Source organism: Berghia stephanieae, chromosome 1, assembly GCF_034508935.2.
Source record: "Berghia stephanieae isolate SIO BIC M18660-M18661 chromosome 1, UCSD_Bste_1.3, whole genome shotgun sequence".
NCBI classification, from domain to species: Eukaryota; Metazoa; Mollusca; class Gastropoda; order Nudibranchia; family Aeolidiidae; genus Berghia; species Berghia stephanieae.
The window spans coordinates 129,177,131-129,196,581 of NC_088360.1; the positions used below are offsets into that span (position 1 = coordinate 129,177,131).

General features: G+C 36.8%; 2 protein-coding genes across 2 annotated transcripts in view; one reads left to right on the plus strand and one right to left on the minus strand.

The window, feature by feature from the left end:
* Window positions 1-2,303, minus strand: part of LOC144963139 (ribonucleases P/MRP protein subunit POP1-like) — a 31,701-nt gene extending 29,398 nt beyond the window's left edge. Inside the window, exon 1 of the mRNA XM_078896831.1 lies at window positions 2,058-2,303. Within this exon, the coding sequence (XP_078752957.1) occupies window positions 2,058-2,163 (106 nt within the window). The 5' untranslated portion in view covers window positions 2,164-2,303. The remainder of the gene's footprint in view (window positions 1-2,057) is intronic.
* A 2,676-nt stretch (window positions 2,304-4,979) lies between these two features.
* On the plus strand, window positions 4,980-19,146 carry LOC144963140 (uncharacterized; the record flags this gene model as incomplete). The annotated part of the gene is given in 7 exon segments (XM_078896832.1): window positions 4,980-5,042; window positions 5,924-6,078; window positions 6,462-6,641; window positions 14,148-14,211; window positions 14,760-14,863; window positions 15,159-15,253; window positions 16,110-19,146. Coding segments are annotated over 7 exon segments (738 nt in total). The 3' UTR covers window positions 16,187-19,146.
* Window positions 19,147-19,451: the final 305 nt, after the last annotated feature.

Genomic DNA, 19,451 nt, shown 5'->3' on the forward strand with positions numbered 1-19,451 from the left:
AAAAATAATCTTACCTTTCCCGATGATATGTTTGTGGTAGATAAAGAAAGATTATAAAAAAAAAATTTTTTAAAGAGAGAAGAACAAGACAAAAATTCTTCCGTTTATCTTAAATCCGATACCAATGCCACTGTGTTAGTGTTAGATTGATAAAGAAGAAGAGAGTCAACCTCCCCCCCCCCCCCCCCCCCCCAAGATCTCTCTCTCTCTCTCAATCTCATTTTGGTAAGTTTCTCTGCCATGTCATGCCTTCCCCCACCCTCGACTCCAGAACTGCTATTTAGTCAAGGCCAAGGTCTCTGTGAAAAACAAAGCATGATGGCGACAGGGATCTATCTCCTTTAGACTTTAACTTTAACTTTTAAGTTTACACAAACTTTAACTTTAACCAATGCCCAATAACTCCAGCGCTTCGTTTTTCCAATGGTTAATCTGCACCTATCTAGAGAATGAAACCAGACTAGCCTAGCCTAATATTCAAAAACAATATGATGATGAGACCGAGCCCTGACAATACTTACACTTACACACTAGAGCCTACTATCTAGTGGCTAGTAGAGAGCTATCCAAGATCCACATTTAATTTCGAAGTGGTTATTCAGAGTCGACTCTGGATAACTGTAGGCAGTTATTCAGAGTCGACTCTGGATAACTGTAGATGGTTATTCAGAGTCGACCCTGGATAACCATGTGTACAGATATTTAGAGCCGAGTAGCCTATCGAATTATCGAGTTGAGTTCTTGCGAGATGAGTTTCTTTCAATTTGATACCAGTTTACTACGGTTATTTTGTGACTTTGGCAATTTTAGTGCCAAATTCTTAAAACTTGGCGATTTTTCAACTTCAGTCGCTTATAAATAAGAATCTTTAATCAATTGCAAAACATATTCCATCAACAAAGCAAATTTAAATTAGCTTATAAACAATCATTTCTTAAATCGATCAGCCTAACTTATTATCTCTCTATTACCAAATGATATCTATAAACATAATATGAAGATAGAAGGGTGGCTGAGAGAGAGAGAGAGAGAGAGAGAGAGAGAGAGAGAGAGAGAGAGAGAGAGAGAGAGAGAGAGAGAGAGAGAGAGAGAGAGAGAGAGAGAGAGAGAAGAGAGAATTAATGAATTGATTTTTTTTAAAATTGTTTTATAATTAGACACAAGTTGTAATGAATTCTATTAACATATTCAAAACAATCAAACAAAAACAAAACAAAACTTAAAAAGGAAGAAGAAAAAAAAAGACACGCTTATAAACCTTATAAAATCGTCAAATGAATGTATTATCATGTTACAGCTAAAAAGTACACAAATATTTACACCCATTTGCTCCATCCCCTTCCCTTTCGATCATCTTCTCATTCATGGCCACCATGTGTCTTGTGCTGCCTTTGACATTTGGCGCCAGCGTGTCCAGACTAACGTCATAAATAAAGGAGTGTCACCAAAATTCATGCAACTGAGCAGAGGTGTCAAAAAAATGATAGAAGGCATATTATTGTTTTTTTTCCCCTGATCTACCACTGAGCAGAAAATGTTTGACATGACAAAAAACAACGGAACATTTATGAACAAATCCTAAAATCCCAGAAATCCGCGGAAGATTATCATCACGGGTCCCCACTATATTTTTAATTTTTTTTTTTTTTTTTTTTTTTTGCAAAATCTCGACAATTTGCAAAAAATTGCAAATTTTGCGGCCGCAATGCAAATCATCGATGCAAAAAACTGCCATGACAGAAGAGACAAGAAAATACCAAAAAGTAAAACGATTTTTTCCCGTAGGGTTAAACAGAGGTGGGAGAGAAGAAAAAAAAAACAGAAAAACCGTGTGGTTGGTAACTTGAAGTTCATCACTCTTAACTGTCTACAGTTATTCAGAGTCGACTCCTCGACTCTGAATAACTGTAAACAGTTATTCAGAGTCAACTGTCTACAGTTATTCAGAGTGGACTCCCCGACTCTGAATAACCGTAGACAGTTATTCAGAGTCGACTCTGAATAACCGTAGACAGTTATTCAGAGTCGACTCTGAATAACCGCAGCCTTTAATTTACCTGAAATTGTTGTGGACGACGATGAGCCGTTTTTAATTTTTTTTGCTTTGGTTTCTGGGGTAAGAGCATTCTCTGAAATGCGCTTTTTGCCACGTGAATCATTCATTCTGATCGTAGATTTTTTTTTTTTTTCAAAACAAGCTAAGTCAAGAAGAATTAAATTTCTTCATAAGTAGACATCGTGACACTTTTTCAGATAATTTCAACTTTCGTTTTCAGCTTCATCTTTCACGGGAAAGCAAATGTGTCGATTTGGCTGATTGGTCCTTCGCAAATCTTAGGGGATATAGTGTGTAAAGAATAAATATAATACTATTAGCCAAGACTATATAATTGAGCAAATTATGTTTCACAGTATTCTTCTTTTTTTCATAATCACTTATTTGGTCTTTTAATTTTTATATATTTTCTCACTCTCAAAAGAACAAAAAATGAACCAAACTACAAAGACGAAAAATAGATTTAGTTCTATTTAGAACAACTTCAAAACTTTTGACGTTCATCTTCTATTTCCGGTCCGACCAGTGTTGCCAGGCTTGCGGATTTTCCGCCAAATTGACAGATTTTTATCATCGCGTGGCGAAAATGGCATGGCGAATGGCGAATTTTTGATGATTTGTATACCCTTTTTAAAAAGTAAAATTATAGCAATCAAGTCTAATTATTTCTTATTTTTTCCTCCTACAGTGACTTTTAGGAGCACCTATTGTGAGTGTACCGTTGGCCTAGATCTATATTCTTCTTCTTCTTCTTTCAGCTTATCCCGCATTTTGCAGGTTACCATATCATAATGAATGCCACATCTCCATGCATCTCAATTCAGAACATCATCTTCCTCCAGGCCCAGTTCTTTCATATCGTCCATCACCTTATCCAATCATCTAATCTTTGGGTGTCCCTCTTTCCTCTAATTGTAAGTCCAATACTTTCCTTCCCACGTACTCCCTCTCTCGCCTCTTTACATGTCCGAACAATTTCAATCAATCTTCTCTCATCTTTATTGGCACATTTTTCACTTCAGTCAACCTTCTAATTCGTTCATTTCCCACTTTATCTTGTCTTGTCCAGCCAAGTGACCATCTCAACATCCTCATTTCTGCCACCTCAACTTCTTTATCGTGTTTCTTTGTTGTGGTTGCTGTCTCTAGTTCATATAACATTGCTGGTCTTACAACTGTTGTATATATTTTCCCCTTCAATTTGCAGAAATTAGTTTGTCACACATAACTCCAGTTACTTCCTCCAATTATTCCAGCCTGCCTGTATCCTCTTTTAAACCTCCATCTCACTGCCCCCATCTCCTTGTATTGTTGTTCCTAAGTATTTGAATTGGTTTGCCTATGGCATATATCCTTTTCCGCTATCTTTATTGGTGGTCCTGCTCTCTATTGCCCAATGCACAAATACTCTGCTTACCCTTAATCCCTCCTTTCCGACACCCGTCTCCAACCCTCCAGTTCCCTTTCCACCTCAGCTTTTGTATCATTCAAAAGTACTACGTCACCCGCATACATCATGTTCCATGGTGCCTCTCGCCGAATGGGTTCTGTTAGAACATCCATTACTATTGCAAACAGCAGTGGACTGAGAGCATATCCCTGGTGTAATCTAACTCTAACATTAAATGGATCAGTTGAGCCAACAGCTGTCCTTACCACTGTTTTGTTTCTTTTGTACATATCTTGGATAACCTTGATAAATTTCTCTGTTACACCCTTTGCTCTTAGACAGAACCACATTTCTTCTCTTGGTACCCTATCGTATGCTTTCTCCAGGTCAATGAACTCACAATGTAATTCTCTTTGCTTTTCTTTATACTTTTCTCTGCGGTCAAAGATCTATATTATTACACAGCCTAATTCAGATTAACCGAAGATGAAAACAATATCCGACAGTTAACTCCCGCTCGAACAAATTCGAATTCCGAATCTTCATGCCTTTAAAAAGGAAACAATAATAAATGGTGAGTAGCGTTTAGTTTTTAATTTTTATTCTGAGACAATACACTATTGTTGATTATAAGTGTTATATAACAAATGGTGGATTTTGGGCAACAGTCGCTAGTGAAGTAGGATAAAGTTGGCGGATTTTGGCGAATTTCTGGTATGAAGTTGGTAGGATTTTTTCAAATGCACCTGGCAACACTTGGTCCGACACCAAAACGAATCAACGAAAAAGAAACAAGGATTTTAGGTACTCCAATAATCTGCTGATGCGAGCGAAGAGGAAGAGTAGAAACAATTTCTAATCTGTATTTCTATGGTAATTCTTCAAAAAATAACATTTTTCTTTTGGTAGAATATATACTTAGACCTCGGTTCAAGTTCAGATTCAAATGAGTGAGAATAAACTGGAGCGATCCCCACACTCTCACCACACTCGCTCACACTCACACTCTGACTCTACTGGGGCTATACTATTTATTTTGACTACTGACAAGTCAAGGTAGTTTGATATTTTTTCAAAGGTAAAAATTAATATATACATAGGCCTTTAAAAACCATTTAATATGATGCCTTACTTTTAGATCTAGGATAACGGTTCCAAATTTATGATTATGATGAGATGATCTTCTACTTACTCAACTTCATTTCATTCAACTCAAAATTTATCATTGCAAAAAAAATCAGTGACTGACTGGGAATTCCCCCCCCCCCCCAAACTGGACAGCCTCTCGATAAGCTGACTACTGATTGAAACGGGTAGAAAAGAGGGTTCGTCACTGGCTGCCAAAATTAAACATACTGCGCCCCCTTCACTCTTGCTGAAATTTTTTAATCTGTGAAAATGATCATCTGTCATTCTTTTCTTTGATTCCAGGTAGACAAAGCAGTTTATTATGTAATAGACTAAGTAGTTGCAAGAAACCTTGTTAATAATTATCATTGAGACACAAGCCATTGGATTTGACCACAGCCTACCATGGACAATAATCAGTTTCCCTCCTTCTCAACTGGATTGACCCCACAACCTCAGCAAGTTCAGGTTAGTTTGTATTCATTCATTTTGATATTGAAAAGTTCCATGTTTTGGATAACTGAGTGTATAAGATTTGGCACTATCACATTTACCAGGGCATGGGGTTAGACCCAGCCTTGTTAAACTCATAGCCTGACACTGACCAAAATATAATACAAGATGACGACCATCTTAGGAAAGTGAACAGTGTTTACTTGAGCACTACTAATACTAACGAACACTCACTTTTCACTTTCTTTCATGGATCGTTGTCAAGTGTGATGTGATTTTTAGGGAAGTGTCAGGCAATACTATCCATTTACGAAGGCCAAGGTAAAAACACCACTTTCAACATGTCAACTTTTTCTTAAATTTCAATCAATGCTTCACTGCGACTGTGACTCATGACTTATACGTCAAATAATCTTCCTGGGGCAGCATTTATATTTTAAAGGTTACGAATAGAGTTGCAATATTTATTTAATTTATTGCGGTGAAGCCAAGTGTTGATAATCTTATAATATTTTTATTCATTAATTTCACCCGAGCTGAAGTTTCTGGAATCTAAATCTAAACACTTTTCTGCAAAATCACACATGGGACTATTAATAATACCAGAGGGGGGGGGGGGGGCGGGGGGGGATTGTTACTACTTATGAGTAAAAGACTGGTTACACTTTTAATCTCTGTCTTGTGGAATGTGTTCCTTTATAGTTAATTTTTCATATGCCTTGTAACTATGTGTAACATAAAATTTTGATACCTTTGATTTATTCCCCCATAGTATAGTTCTTTTTATACCAATTTGTATAGAGGATAACAGTGTTTTGAATTGTAATTACATGAATGTTTCTTATAAAATGTACAGTTTAAATTTGTTTGATTGTTTTTTTCTTTTCAATTTTCAGAGCCCCTTGTTGTCTCCTGGCATGGGATTCAATCCAGTTCATCCTCCATCCAATGCCAGCTGGCATCCTGCTACACCAAACCCAATGGGTGGACCTGCCACTCCCTTTTCACCAGCCACACCAGCTGAAGGTTCTGGAATCAAACCACAGTTGCAGTAAGTACTGATAGATCACAAATGTAAAATTGAAAAACAGTTGACTGATTTGTTAAACATTGAATGTTTTTTTATTATTGCCATTTAGTGGCAGTGATTTGAACATCACCCTAGTTTGGCAGTGTGGAAGAGTCGGAGAGGGGGGGGGGGGGGGCTCAAGAATGATCCTTTTTATTTAATTGCACTGGCTCCGAGATTAGAATCACCAGTGAATGAGAGTTTGTGAAAGAGAGAGGGGGGGGGGGGGTTAAAGCTTAATGAAATAAATTTATATTGAAGTGTTGGGCTATGGTTCATTGTCCACAGGTCAAGTTTTACATCAGTAAGACGTTATAACTAATGGGGCTCACACAACGAATGCTTTATCTGTTTAAATCTTTCAGAAACATTGTTTGTACAGTTAATTTGGTATGCCAGCTTGATTTGAAGACCATTGCCCTCAGAGCAAGGAATGCCGAATACAATCCAAAACGTTTTGCTGCTGTCATCATGAGAATCAGAGAGCCCCGTACAACAGCTCTTATATTCAGTTCAGGGAAAATGGTCTGCACAGGAGCTAAAAGGTAATTTGTATTGATCTTTTTTTTTTAGGACCTTATGATATATTTTGAATCAATTTTTCATTTTTTTAAAAATAATTCCATTTACTTTTTATTCTCATAATTATGATACTGCCCAATTCACATGATAGTGCATGGGCCAGTGGGCGAAACCCTCCCCCCCCTGGGGGAGTTTTCGCCACATGGTTTTTCTGAAACAGCAATATATCTTGAGTATTAATCCTGATGTTACCGTTTTTTCAAGTGTCATTTACGAGAGTTACGGCCCTTGAAAGGTCATTAGGTGCAATTTTTTGTGAAATCGTTTTTGTGCATAAAATGGTTGTTTATCACCTTAAAATTGTTTCACATACAATCAATAATGGAATTTTATTGTAATTTCTCATTTTTTGCCTCATATCATAAAATATTTTACAAAGCCATATAGCGTTTTTAAATCTTTGATAGCCATTTTCTCTATAATTTAAAAAAAAAATCTATTACAGTGTACTTGTTTCCCTTCAGGATGAATAAACAAGAGGGATTTTGCACTAGCACAATTCAGGCATGCTTCAGGGACATATAACACAAATTAATCCGGGTGTTACAGTTTTTTCAAGTATCATTTACAGGAGATATGGCCTTGAAAGGTCATCGGGTGCAATTTTTCGTGAACTCATTTTTGTGCATAAAATGATTGTTTATCACCCTAAAATTGCTTCAAATGCAATAAATAGTGGAATTTTATTGTCATTTCTCATTTTTTGCCTCATATCATAAAATATTTTACAAAGCTATATAGGGTTTTTAAATCTTTGATAGCCATTTTCTCTATAATATGAAAAATATATATATTACAGTGTATTTGCTTCCTTTCTGTGATAAATAAACAAGAGGAATTTTGTACTAGCACAATTCAGGCATGATTAATGGGCATATAACACATATTTCTGAAAGTGTATCCTTTGGTGTAAGCGTAATTTTGTGATTTTTAGACTTAACCCTATTTCACACCATCAGTAATTATTCCTATTTCATAATTTTGGGGTCCAATGGACCCCCTGACTGTAAAAAAGCAATAAATACAATAACCCCTATTTCTAATGCATGGGGTCCAATGGACCCCCCTATCTGAAGTGAAGAAAATGATGGAAACAAATCTTCCTTCTGCCGCATTGGCACATCCAAAAATCACCCATTTTTGCTGGGATAATTTCGATCTCACAGAGGAGACCACTGATGGGTCTGGCACCACACACTCTACTCATGGCATCATGATCCAAGAAATAAAAGAAGGAAACTTGGAAAGAAAAATAGAGCAACAAAATGTCATGACTGGAAAAACAAAGAAAAGGTCAGCAACTTTCAAACCCATCCAAATTCAGCCTTGCTTTGCAACTGGAAGAGCAGAACCTTCTCTGACTGTTTCCACAACAACAGTAGAAAACAATCAAGAAAGACAGCTGCACCAAGATAATTTTCTGTGGGTGTTCTGTAGGATGAAGTTGAATTCAGACGGAGAACGTTTCCCTGGCTGGAAAGGTTGGCTTTCATCAACAACTCCAAACCCCCAAAATGAAAATGAAACCAACATGCCTTCAATTGTTGAATTATGCCTGTCATCAATGCTCCCATAACTGAAGCAGCTACAGTACAGAAGGTGCTACAACTATCTTTGGAGGCAACACAAGAGCTTGGTCAGCCATATACATTTGTAACATTTGACCTTGCTGTAGCAAAGAAAGCTTACGATATTGTCTGGCAAAACCCACAGCTTTACAAAACAGTCATTATTCACCTGGGTGTTTTTCACACCATAATGTCATATCTTGGTGCCCTGGGAAAGCTCCAAAGTGGATCTGGTTTTGAAGAAATTGTGACTGAAGCAGGGCTATGTGCACATGGTTCTATGGATAGGGTTATGAGTGGAAAGAACTACAACAGGGCTATACGAGTGCATGTGTCTGTTTTGGAGACTCTAGAGAGGCTTCTGCTTGCAAAATTTGAGCATGACACGGATTCAAAACTCAGTAAAGACCTCATGTCTTACATAAAGGAATTCACCGAAGGAATTTCAAGCCATACAGCAAATAAAATTCTCCAGTCAACTGTGTATGCTGAGTTATTTTCCCAGTATGAAGCCTCCAAAGAGAGTGTCTGCTCAGGAAAGTACGGAAAAACTGCACAATACTGGATCCAATACATGGACAGAGTTTGGCTTCTCCTCCAGTTTCTGCGAGCTACAAAGACAAACAACTTTCTTCTTCATATATCTTGTTTAAAAGAACTGTGCCCACTGCTTTTTACCATGAATCACCACAATTATGCCAAGTATCTCAGTGTATATTTTGTGTCACTAGCCAACCTGATTCATTCCCACCCAGGGGCAGAAGAAATGTTACAAGATAATGGATTTAGTGTCTCCAGATCAAGGACGCCTGCTGGAAGAATAGCAGTTGATATGACCATTGAACAAACAATAAACAAACATGCAAAGACAAAAGGAGGTATTGTTGGGTTCAGCAAGAGTCTTCCAAGCTATTACCGTTGGAGTGTAACAAGACTCAATCGAGCAGAATATGTATCAGCAACCCAAAGAATGATCGGCAACAACAACTGTATGGATATAGACACCCACAAAGAATTGAACCTTGCAGAAAAAAGACAAAGTGAAAAGCGAGTGCAAAAGATCCTCCGGGCATTTTCAGCATTTATCAATCCCTTTGAAGTTGAAGATGGTCTGGTCAGTCTAGCTTCAGGAATGAAAGTGCAAGAGGATGACCTGCTAGCCGTGGAAAAAACAGGAAAAAGATTGTTTGAAAGTTTTGTTGAAAACAGACTGAAGGAAAAGACTGTAGAATTTCACAAGCCATTAGAAAGGAACAAGACCAAGACATTTGCATCATTGAGGAAAGTGGTAACAGTGAAAAAAGACATGAACGTGGTCAAAATCAAGGCACAAAGAAATTTATTTGGCCAGCTTCTTGTTTTGTCCCAAGAGCACAGTGTTGATCTTCAAAAAGTTCTTCAATATCCTCTAACACCTACTCCATGGTCGCTGGCTTCATCAGATGGTTTACCTCTGAAGACCAACAAAGCAACTCTGTTGCACAAGCTCACGCCTGACAATTCATTAATGTTCGAGGATTGTGCAAAAAAAAAAAAACACCGTTTACATTGTTGATGGCAATGCACTGTTACAAACTCTGTCAGCAATCCCAAATACATTTGGTGAAGTATCCAAACTTACATTTTCCTCCTTACCACAAGCAGCTTGTGTACACTTTGTGACTGATACTTACATAGAAGATTCAATCAAAGGTTGTGAGAGATTGAGGAGAGGATCTTCTGAAGATAATGCATACTTGTTAAGAGGATCTGCAACAACAGTGCCCAGACGTTGGAAATCATTTCTCAGCTGCGTTGATAACAAAAGATCCCTTATCAGGTTTCTCCTCAAGGAATGGGAAAGTAACGAATATGCAAAGAAACTGAGAAACAGGGAAATCTTCTTTGTCTGTGAAGAGAGATGCACCTTACTTTACAGTGACACGGATGAATTTACCACAGCTGTACCTTGTCTAGATCTCTACTCATCACAGGAAGAGGCAGACACACGAGTTATACTGCACTGTCAATATGCTTCCGCCCAACCAAACTGTAAAACAATTGTTGTCAGATCACCAGACACGGATGTCTTCTTACTTCTCCTTTCATTCTCAGAGACAATTGGAAAGACCCTGATTTTTGATACTGGCTGTGGCAACAACAGGCGACAAATCAATGTCTCTCAGATAGCAAAGACTTTGTCTAAACAGATGTGTGATGCATTACTTGGTGTCCATGCATTCACAGGCTGTGACACAACAAGTTACTTTGCTGGGCAAGGAAAGCTGAAAGCTCTAAAATTTCTTCAAAAGGAGGAAGATCTTAGAATTCTGTTCTCCAGATTTGGAACATCAGCAGCTGTTTCGAGTAATGACTGTCTCATGTTAGAGTCATTTGTGTGCAAGCTGTATGGCAAAACCTCATGCACAAGTGTCAACAAAGTGAGGTATGACATAGTTCGCCAGCGTTTCAAAGGAAAGAAAGGTACCATCTCATGCAGTGGTGGAATTGATCTGTGTCAGATGCCTCCTTGTAGTCAAGTATTGTCACTGCACATATCAAGAGCCAACTTTCAAACTCTCATTTGGAGGAATGCAGTGTGCCAGAATCCTAGCATTCCAAAACCAGAGGATAACGGTTGGCAGAGAAATTCTGCAAATGAATTGGAAGTACAGTGGTTCAAAGATGCTTTCATTCCAGATGAGTTGCAGGAAATTGTGTATGAAGAAAGCTGCACCAGTACTGACGAAGATACATATGCCGAGGATGGTAGTGATAGCTTTGACAGCGATTTCCTTGACGACACTTCAGAGGACGAAGAGGATTTTGCTACTGATGATGAGGATATGTAATAAATTGGTGAGCAGTGCAAACTGTTAAGGAGTAAGGCATGTTTGCAAAACACATAAGGATATTGTTTTTATGTACTTACTGCATCTTGAATCAAGAATCCCTTTTGAGTATCAATTATTCTTCATAATATAACAATGCGATTTCGTTCAAAAGTCTTCGGTAATGATGCTTCACTTGGGTTGTGAACAAATTAGTCTTTTTTCATGATATATCTATTGTTTTTACCACACCTTCAACTTACTTTTAAATGTGACAACTGGACATCAATACCATGTTTAAAAAGAATGAAAATTATGATGAATTTGGCATCCCACAAAGTGGAGAAAAATTTAAGGGTTGCGTACACTTTTAGTTTTTCCTGTGACGTAGAAATGTGAAGGTTGTTGTTGAGGCTTGGGCCATAGCTTTCTTCAGTGCTACATTTTTAATGAACATGCTGTTTTTGGCCATATTTAAAATAATTTTTGTGTAAAACACTGAAATAGCCCATAACTTTAGATATGACACTTCATGAGATTACTGACAAATTGTTTCAACTTTCTGTGAATCTATATAATATTTACAAATTGAAAGCTTGTGCACATAGTTTGATAGTATATTCAATTTCCTTCAGTTTGATACCCAATTTGCATATATTTGAATTAATATTGTAGCCTCCAGAGCCTTTGAAAGAAATGTTGTCTCTTTTTTGCAAGGGGACACAACTCACTTTTTTCAAAGGGCCATAACTCTCTTAAATGACACTTATTTTTACGGTAACAGTGGAATTTGTATGGCCAATAAGTTCTATTATTTGAAAAACATAGTGGCATAAACTCCCAAAGGGGGGGGAGGGGGGGTCCCAGTGGCGCACTATGACATGAGAAAATTATGGCTGGGGTTCTGATTTTTTATTGTTTTGTTTTTTCTCCAAGTAATTGCTTCCATTTCAACATCACTGTGGAGGTAAATATTCAATTGAATAATTTGACACCATTTAGGCTAAATCAGAGAGCGGGTGGTTGGATGGGAGCATCACCCTTGAATCATATACCTATGATGTTCGCATGGGTGTACGATCCGATAGTGATGTCGTTTCTTCTTCTCTTTACTAGCCTATCCTGCTTCTTTGGTTTGTGATTGTATTTTTGACAGGGGATATTTTTTTTTCTGTAAATCTTCTGCCTGTTTGTTCTTGGTTATTTATAATTTAGCTTATGATATCTTTAGGTTATGATTTTGATTTACATTTGTACTATTTTTGTTAGATTGCTTGTTTTTTTGTTTCAGCGGTCTCTCATATAACCTCAATTGTGTTGGAAGAGACCTAAAGCAACAAACAAACAAAAAAAAAAATCAGACAGAAAATGTTCTTCCATGTCCAACTTCCATTAAAATTTGGCAATGATCATCATTCCAGTGTCATTCACAAATTTATGCTTTCCCTTTAACTAATAGACTTACTACTTTCTTTTGCATCGTATGCTCTCATAGGCACGTCGGCGAGGACTAATTGCTCAATAATGTTGTAGTTTCAAAGTGGGTGAAAGTTCGTAGACATGTGCCAGAAATTCTGCCTGCCGACATTTTGACTCTTTTGCTGGCTTTAGCATTATTGCAACACTAGAACATTAACTTTTAATACTTGAAAATAGCAGTGCACCAGACTTGTGTGTTTTAATTTTTTTTTCTTTCAAAGGTGACAATTATACACTTGTGTCATTTTTCTGTCATAAATAAATAGGTGGTTATTTCCCATATTTGAACCAAAAGTAGTAGTAGAAGTAGTATAGCAGAAATTATAGTAGTAGTAGTATAATAGAAGTTACTTTGGTAGTGGTAGTATATAGTAGAATTATATTCGTAGTAGTAGTAGTAGCACTGGGTGGGGTTCCTTACCTCCCAAAGTGGGCAGGGAGGCATTTACTGTGTCTTCTATCCCCCTGTATCTTCTTTCCAACATGCTTTCTGTCTTTGTGTTGGGATTAGATTACTTGGTTTTGTCCTGGCTCTGGCCGGATAACTTAGCAGGGAGGGAAACAGTCAGATGTATGGTTAGTTTTGGGAGATGATATTTTTTTTCTTGTAAATCATCTCTCTGTTTTGCATTGTATTATGTTTTATTTACATATTATATATGATTTGTAAACATTTGACTGTATTCCTTTTAGTGGGGACCTGTGCTTGTGTCAGGATGAGACATTTAGGTTATCTCAAACTAAGTACACTGATAGTGTGCTTTTGGAATCTACATCTGTTTCCTATTTGAACTAAATTCCTCTCTGTCTTACCTTTTCTTGGGTGCTTTAATTGTAATTCTAGAACTTTTTACTATCCCATTTTCTTCCTTTTACTGGCACTGATATGACCTTAATATGTTGCAAGCGCCGTAAAACCCTTAAAAACAAACAAAACAAAACAGTAGTAGTGGTAGTATTTAGTAGAATTATATTGATAGTAATATTAGTAGTCATCATCGCTATTATTACCTGTACCAACACTGGCATCAAAGCAACTAACATGGTCGGGGTCTCGTGATCACTTCTTTGGGGTGTTTCCAATTGTAATTTTTGAGCCTTATACTATTTTTAAGTGATCACTTATCTTGGTATCTCCATAAACCAGATAAGACTGTAATTACTGGAGATTGCTGCAAATAAGTATTCGAATGACGAAGATCATTTGTTTTGATTTGGGCTTGGTGTTAGCTTTAATGTAAATTTTGTATTTTGCATCCGCACAATTTTGGCTCTTTTTGTTTTCAATCATGTGGACAAAATACTGGGGTTTTTTTTGGGGGGGGGGGGGGGCAGTTTTTTTTTTTTTTATTTTCTTTCAAAAATACACGTTTAGGGTCATAGAATGAATTTCATTTTTCACTCTGGTGAGGTTTGTACTAATACGGCAAGTCACAGATCGCAAAAAAAAATTAAATAAGCGTCTTTTTCAGGCAAACTGGCTTCACTTGTGTATCTTTCAGGCAAATTGATCCCCATTAACTTTCACCAAAGGTGCAAAGTGAGATTTTATATCTTCGCTTCAGTTTTTAACCAGTTTCTTCCATAACCTGTCCACTCTTTTTAATCACAGTGAAGAGCAGGCCAAGCTTGCAGCCAGGAAGTATGCCAGAATTGTTCAGAAACTAGGATTTCCTGTGAGTATTCACGAAACAAAATTATATTTTTCTTGCCCATTTTCAGACTTCTGATATTGAAGATTATAATTCTGTTTAGAAATTTGAATTGGTTTTTTAAACAAAATTTTTTTCAACTTCTCTCTTTGAGTTTTTGTATGAAGTGTAGTATGTTTAGTAATACAAAAATGCTCCATTCTCCATCTATACTAAAATGTCATACGCGAGATACTCTCCAGTTATGCTTTCTACTGGGATGACCATTTCATACACACTCGTTTTCACAATTGCTTCCCAATTTCCACTCAAAATCTCTTTTTTTTTAGTACTTTTACTTGTAAATCTAGAATTTGATATCATTTTATTCATTTTTTACACAGCACTGTTATGACCTACATGTATCGTAAGCGCGTACAGCTTTAAGAACAAAAAGAAGCCACTCAAAATAGTATTCAATATAATTCTTGTTGTTTTTTTAGTTTGTGCCAACATTTTTGCTGAAAGTTTTTTTAAATATTGACATACAATCATTTCTACTCATAAAAATTGATGCTATTTGTACTTTTTAGGCAAAATTCTTGGATTTCAAGATTCAAAACATGGTGGGCAGCTGTGACGTAAAATTCCCTATCAGACTTGAAGGTCTTGTTCTTACACACCAGCAGTTTTCAAGGTGAGAAGCTAATGATTGTGATTTGTATTATAGAGGCGTTTTTTTTTTGATAATTCATTATTCTTATGTTTTAAATTTTTTTTTTTCTTTTAGGCACAGATAGAACAAATCGGATCCGCCAGGGATATGAAAATCTTGTTAAAAAATAAAAAAGAATTACCATATTATCTCTCCTAAGCACAGTTTAGATTAATAACATCAATGTGCATTGATGTTTTGTTCCCCCCGCCCCCTTTTTTTTTCATTCTTTTTCATCCATTTATAACATCTTTTATTTATTTTTATTTTTCTTCAGTTATGAACCCGAGTTGTTTCCTGGTCTGATTTACCGAATGGTCAAACCCAGAATTGTCCTCCTTATTTTTGTATCTGGAAAAGTTGTATTGACAGGTGGGTCCAACACTACCCAAGTTTGTATTAATAAATCCATGTTATTTACTATTTTGCTCTATAACCTTATATATACCAATATTTTATAATGTTTCATTTTTCATCCTTGTGTTTTAAGTTTGTAAGCCCAATTTCCTTTTTGATGAATGACTGTTAATTAATACAAAATAGTGACAGGGAATTTGCCTAAATTGTCTCTTGCTTGGCACCAAAACTTAGGTCAAAATGTTCAGAAATAATCTTCTGTATATTTCAATCTGAGGTTTGGAAGGAAAATGAATGGTTGATGAAGCTTTTCAGGAGAGAAAAGGAATATTTTTATTATGGAAGGCATTAAACTTTGGACACCATTGGCGATTCCTGTGACGTCAGACATCTAGTATGATGGATTATCTATATTCCTTCATGGAATGCCTAGGTGATGATATCTAACGGTGGCATGGCAGAGGGCGTAAAAAGAATAGTATTATATTAGTTGTCCTTCAGAGCCATTAGGCCTGTTGAGTCAGAGTTTATTCTGGTTTAGATGAAACAATAGCAATTGCTTGGTATCCTTTGGATAGGACACTTGTCTATTACAAAGTATTTTCCACCAGTCCCAGCTACCCAATTACTGTTGTGTGGACAGGGGGGGTCAGAGAAAAGTCTTGTTTTCACCCAGAATTGATCTTGGTTCCTTTTTATGTGCGCAGCGAGTACACTACCAACTGATCTATTCAGACCCTCAAGTATTATATTGGACATTACATAACTTGTCATGTTTTGTTTTTTTAAGCACTTTTTATTGACTACTGTGAGCTTTGATATCAAGGATAATTTGTATTGTGGTTAGAATTTTTTTTCTTTTCTTTTACAGGTGCTAAAGTTCGAACAGAGATCTACGAAGCATTTGAAAATATATACCCTATCTTGAAAGGATTCAGAAAAAGCTGATGCACATTTCCTTCATCTGTCATGCCATTATTCATCCTCATTCATCATTGATGCCATTTCTCATATTTGCTGTATATATACAAATTTTATAATGTGTATGTGTTTGAATTACCAATGTATATTAACGGGAAGTAGAAGAGAGCTATAAGGACTTTCTGAATCCTGGTATCCTAAAAATGCTAATGGGAAGGCACACACTGGGTGGGGTTCCCGACCTCCCATAGTGGGCAGGGAGGTACTTGCTGTCTTCTACACCCCTATATCTGTTTTCCAATTGCTTTCTGTCTTTGTCTTGGAATGAGATTACTTAGTTTTGTCCTGACTCTGACCAGAGTCCTTAGCGGGGAGGGAAACAGTCAAATGTATAGTTATGTTTTTTGGGGGGAGATGATATTTTTTTCCTTGTAAATCGTCTCTCTGTTAGGAAGTTATTGTTTATTTTTAACATATGATTTGTAAACATTTGAGTGTGTTCCCCTTAGTGGGATCTTTTACGGGTGTCTAGGTGAGACATTTAGGTGGTCTCAAACTTACATAAGTACACTGATAGTGTGCTCTTGGAATCTATATCTGTTCCCAATTTTAACTATTCCCCTTTGTCTTACTTTTTCCTAAAGTCCTTTTGATTGAAAAGCTAGAATGTTTTTACGATCCAATTTTCTTCCTTTCTACTGGCGCTGATATGCCTAAAATGTGTTACAAGCGCCGTAAAACCCTTTAGAGCAAACTTAAAACTAGTTGATCCATGTCATGTGATATTAAAAGCAAACTAGGTGTTAGCCACAATAATATCAGATAAGACCATAAATATCCATAATTGCCCCCAATGGACATGGCATTGTCTGATATCAGTTAACCTCCACTGACCTCATGCAGGTAGCTAGCGGAAGGTTAATGGACCCTTGAGAGTTCCAACTTCTTTTGCTGTGGTTCTATATAACTGGCGCCAATTGCCAGTGTCGTAAACATGTGTTCTGATTGGTTGGTAACAAAGCGATCTCATTGAGAGAAGTAAAAAAGTTTTTTTTATATTGGTTAAGAGTACGAGGTGATGATGCTCGGGTATCAAGTGCCGATTATTGTTATAACAATGTCTCTAAACAGGGGTTTTACTAAGATATATATTCGTTATTTTGGGGGATTTTTTTTTTACTAGTAGTAGTAGCATACATAGCAAAAATAAAATCAGGGTCACTCACTATCCAGTGGTTGTTATTCAGGAATGTCATCCAGAGGTTGCACTGTATCTTTGGATTTACAAAGCCGCCAAATGTCCTCTAATTTGCGGATTTCCACGCTTTTTTCCCCCCTAAGACATTCTGATCAGCTGGCTTTTCGATATTCATGGTGATTTCTGCCATCATGCACATAAAAAAACAATGCAGCCTTCCATAAAAGACTTTTCTGGTATGTGTGCTAAGTTTAAGTGGTCTTCTTACCAAAGAGACTTTTTATGTGAAATGTTCCAAAATCGAATAGGGGCAGATGTGTCATATCTTTCAATTGTATGTAAATTTTTTTCCCAATGATCTTCCTCCTTTTTTTGAAATTTCACCACTGGCAGATATGATTTATCTAGCATCTCCGAGATGTTTTGGTGAGGAGACCAATGGATGGGCTTTGTGGCAGGCGTTTTGTTTTGTGAGGGCTTAGTTATGTGTAGTTGTGTTATATTTATTGTTACAATCCTGGATGGGGTCTTTTGACCTCCCATGGTGGCCAGGAGGTCACTTGTGTCATCTATCCTCCTATATGTTTTTTTTTTTTGTCTTTGTTTTGGAATGGGATCATTGGTTTTGTCCTGACCCTTGCTGAGAGGGAAACAGTCAAATGTGTAGAATTCGTTTTTTGGAGATTAGATTTTTCCCCCCTTGTAAATCATCTGTTATGTATTATGCTTTTTTTTTGTTTTGAATATATTAATGGTTTGTAAACATTGGAGTGTATTCCTCCTAATGGGGTGCTATTTTATGTGTGGATGAGACGGGTGATCTCAAACTAAGTACACTGATAATATGCACTTGGAATCTACAACTGTCCCTTATTTGAACCATTCCCTTTTTTCTTACTTATAATGAGTACTTTTGGTTGTAAATCTAGAATGTTCTATCCTATTTTTTTCCTGTTTACTGGTGCTGAAATGACCAAGATGTGTAGCAAACGTCGTAAAACCCTTAAAGACAATCACTATCAGTGATTTTTAGCGATGCTTGTATTTTTGGTAGGAATTTGTAGTGGTCTCCACTATCTCAAATATTTTTTCATTATTTTCATTCTCACTCGGCCTTTCCCTGCTTGTAGATCATCGTATCCTGTTGCATAGGAAAGATGACTCAAACGACAAATAATAGTTGAGGGAAAAAACCTCACTCTTAGTTTAGCCAAGCTTAACAGGAAGTTGGGCTTTCTTTCAGGGGATATGTATTTATTAAAGGAGGATAACAAATAGATTACACAAATGTTTGTGTTGCTGTTTTGCGGACTGCAGTGTATAGCACTGTCACTTGTAAACATCAGCCTCTTTAGTATAGCACTATCACTTATCAACATCAGACTCATTAGCATTAGTGCTGTCGATTGTAAACATCAACTCTTTTAAGTTTTATTTTAATTTTAAAACATGAATAGGTGGGACGGTATGGTTCAGCGGTATGCTCTTTGCTTCATACCCCGAGAGGTACCAGGTTTAATACCCGCTGTGCTGTGTGGCCTTGAGCAAGTCACCTCGGAGATGAATAAAGGGACCTTTATTTATTATTTATAGCAGTGTCATTTGGAAAAATTCACTCTTTAAGCGCCTGGTGATTCAAACATTTTTACTGACAGAAAAGGTGTAAATTGTGTAAAGCTGAAATTAAATAACTGATGATCTATGTTTGCCATTGTTATATTGATGTTAAGATTGAATTTGATAGATTGCTAGTTTACCTGTTTTGATAATAAACAAATTGTTACCTTTATCTGTCCTGTTTGTTTATAACTTGAAGAATTAAATTATGAGAGCAAAGCTCAATTATGAGATTTGGGGTTGTTTTTGCCATTCCTTGTTGCAGTGTCTTCTGCTTGCAAGGTCAACCAACATCACAGCTTCGGCTGTTTTTCTCTACAGCGAAAGCTCTCCATTAATTTATCTCTGACTGGGTGGGGTTCCTGACCTCCCATAGTGGGCAGAGAGGTACTTACTGTGCCATCTGTTTTCCAACTAGCTTTCTGTCTTTGTCTTGGAATGAGATTACTTGGTTTTGTCCTGACCGGATACCCCTAG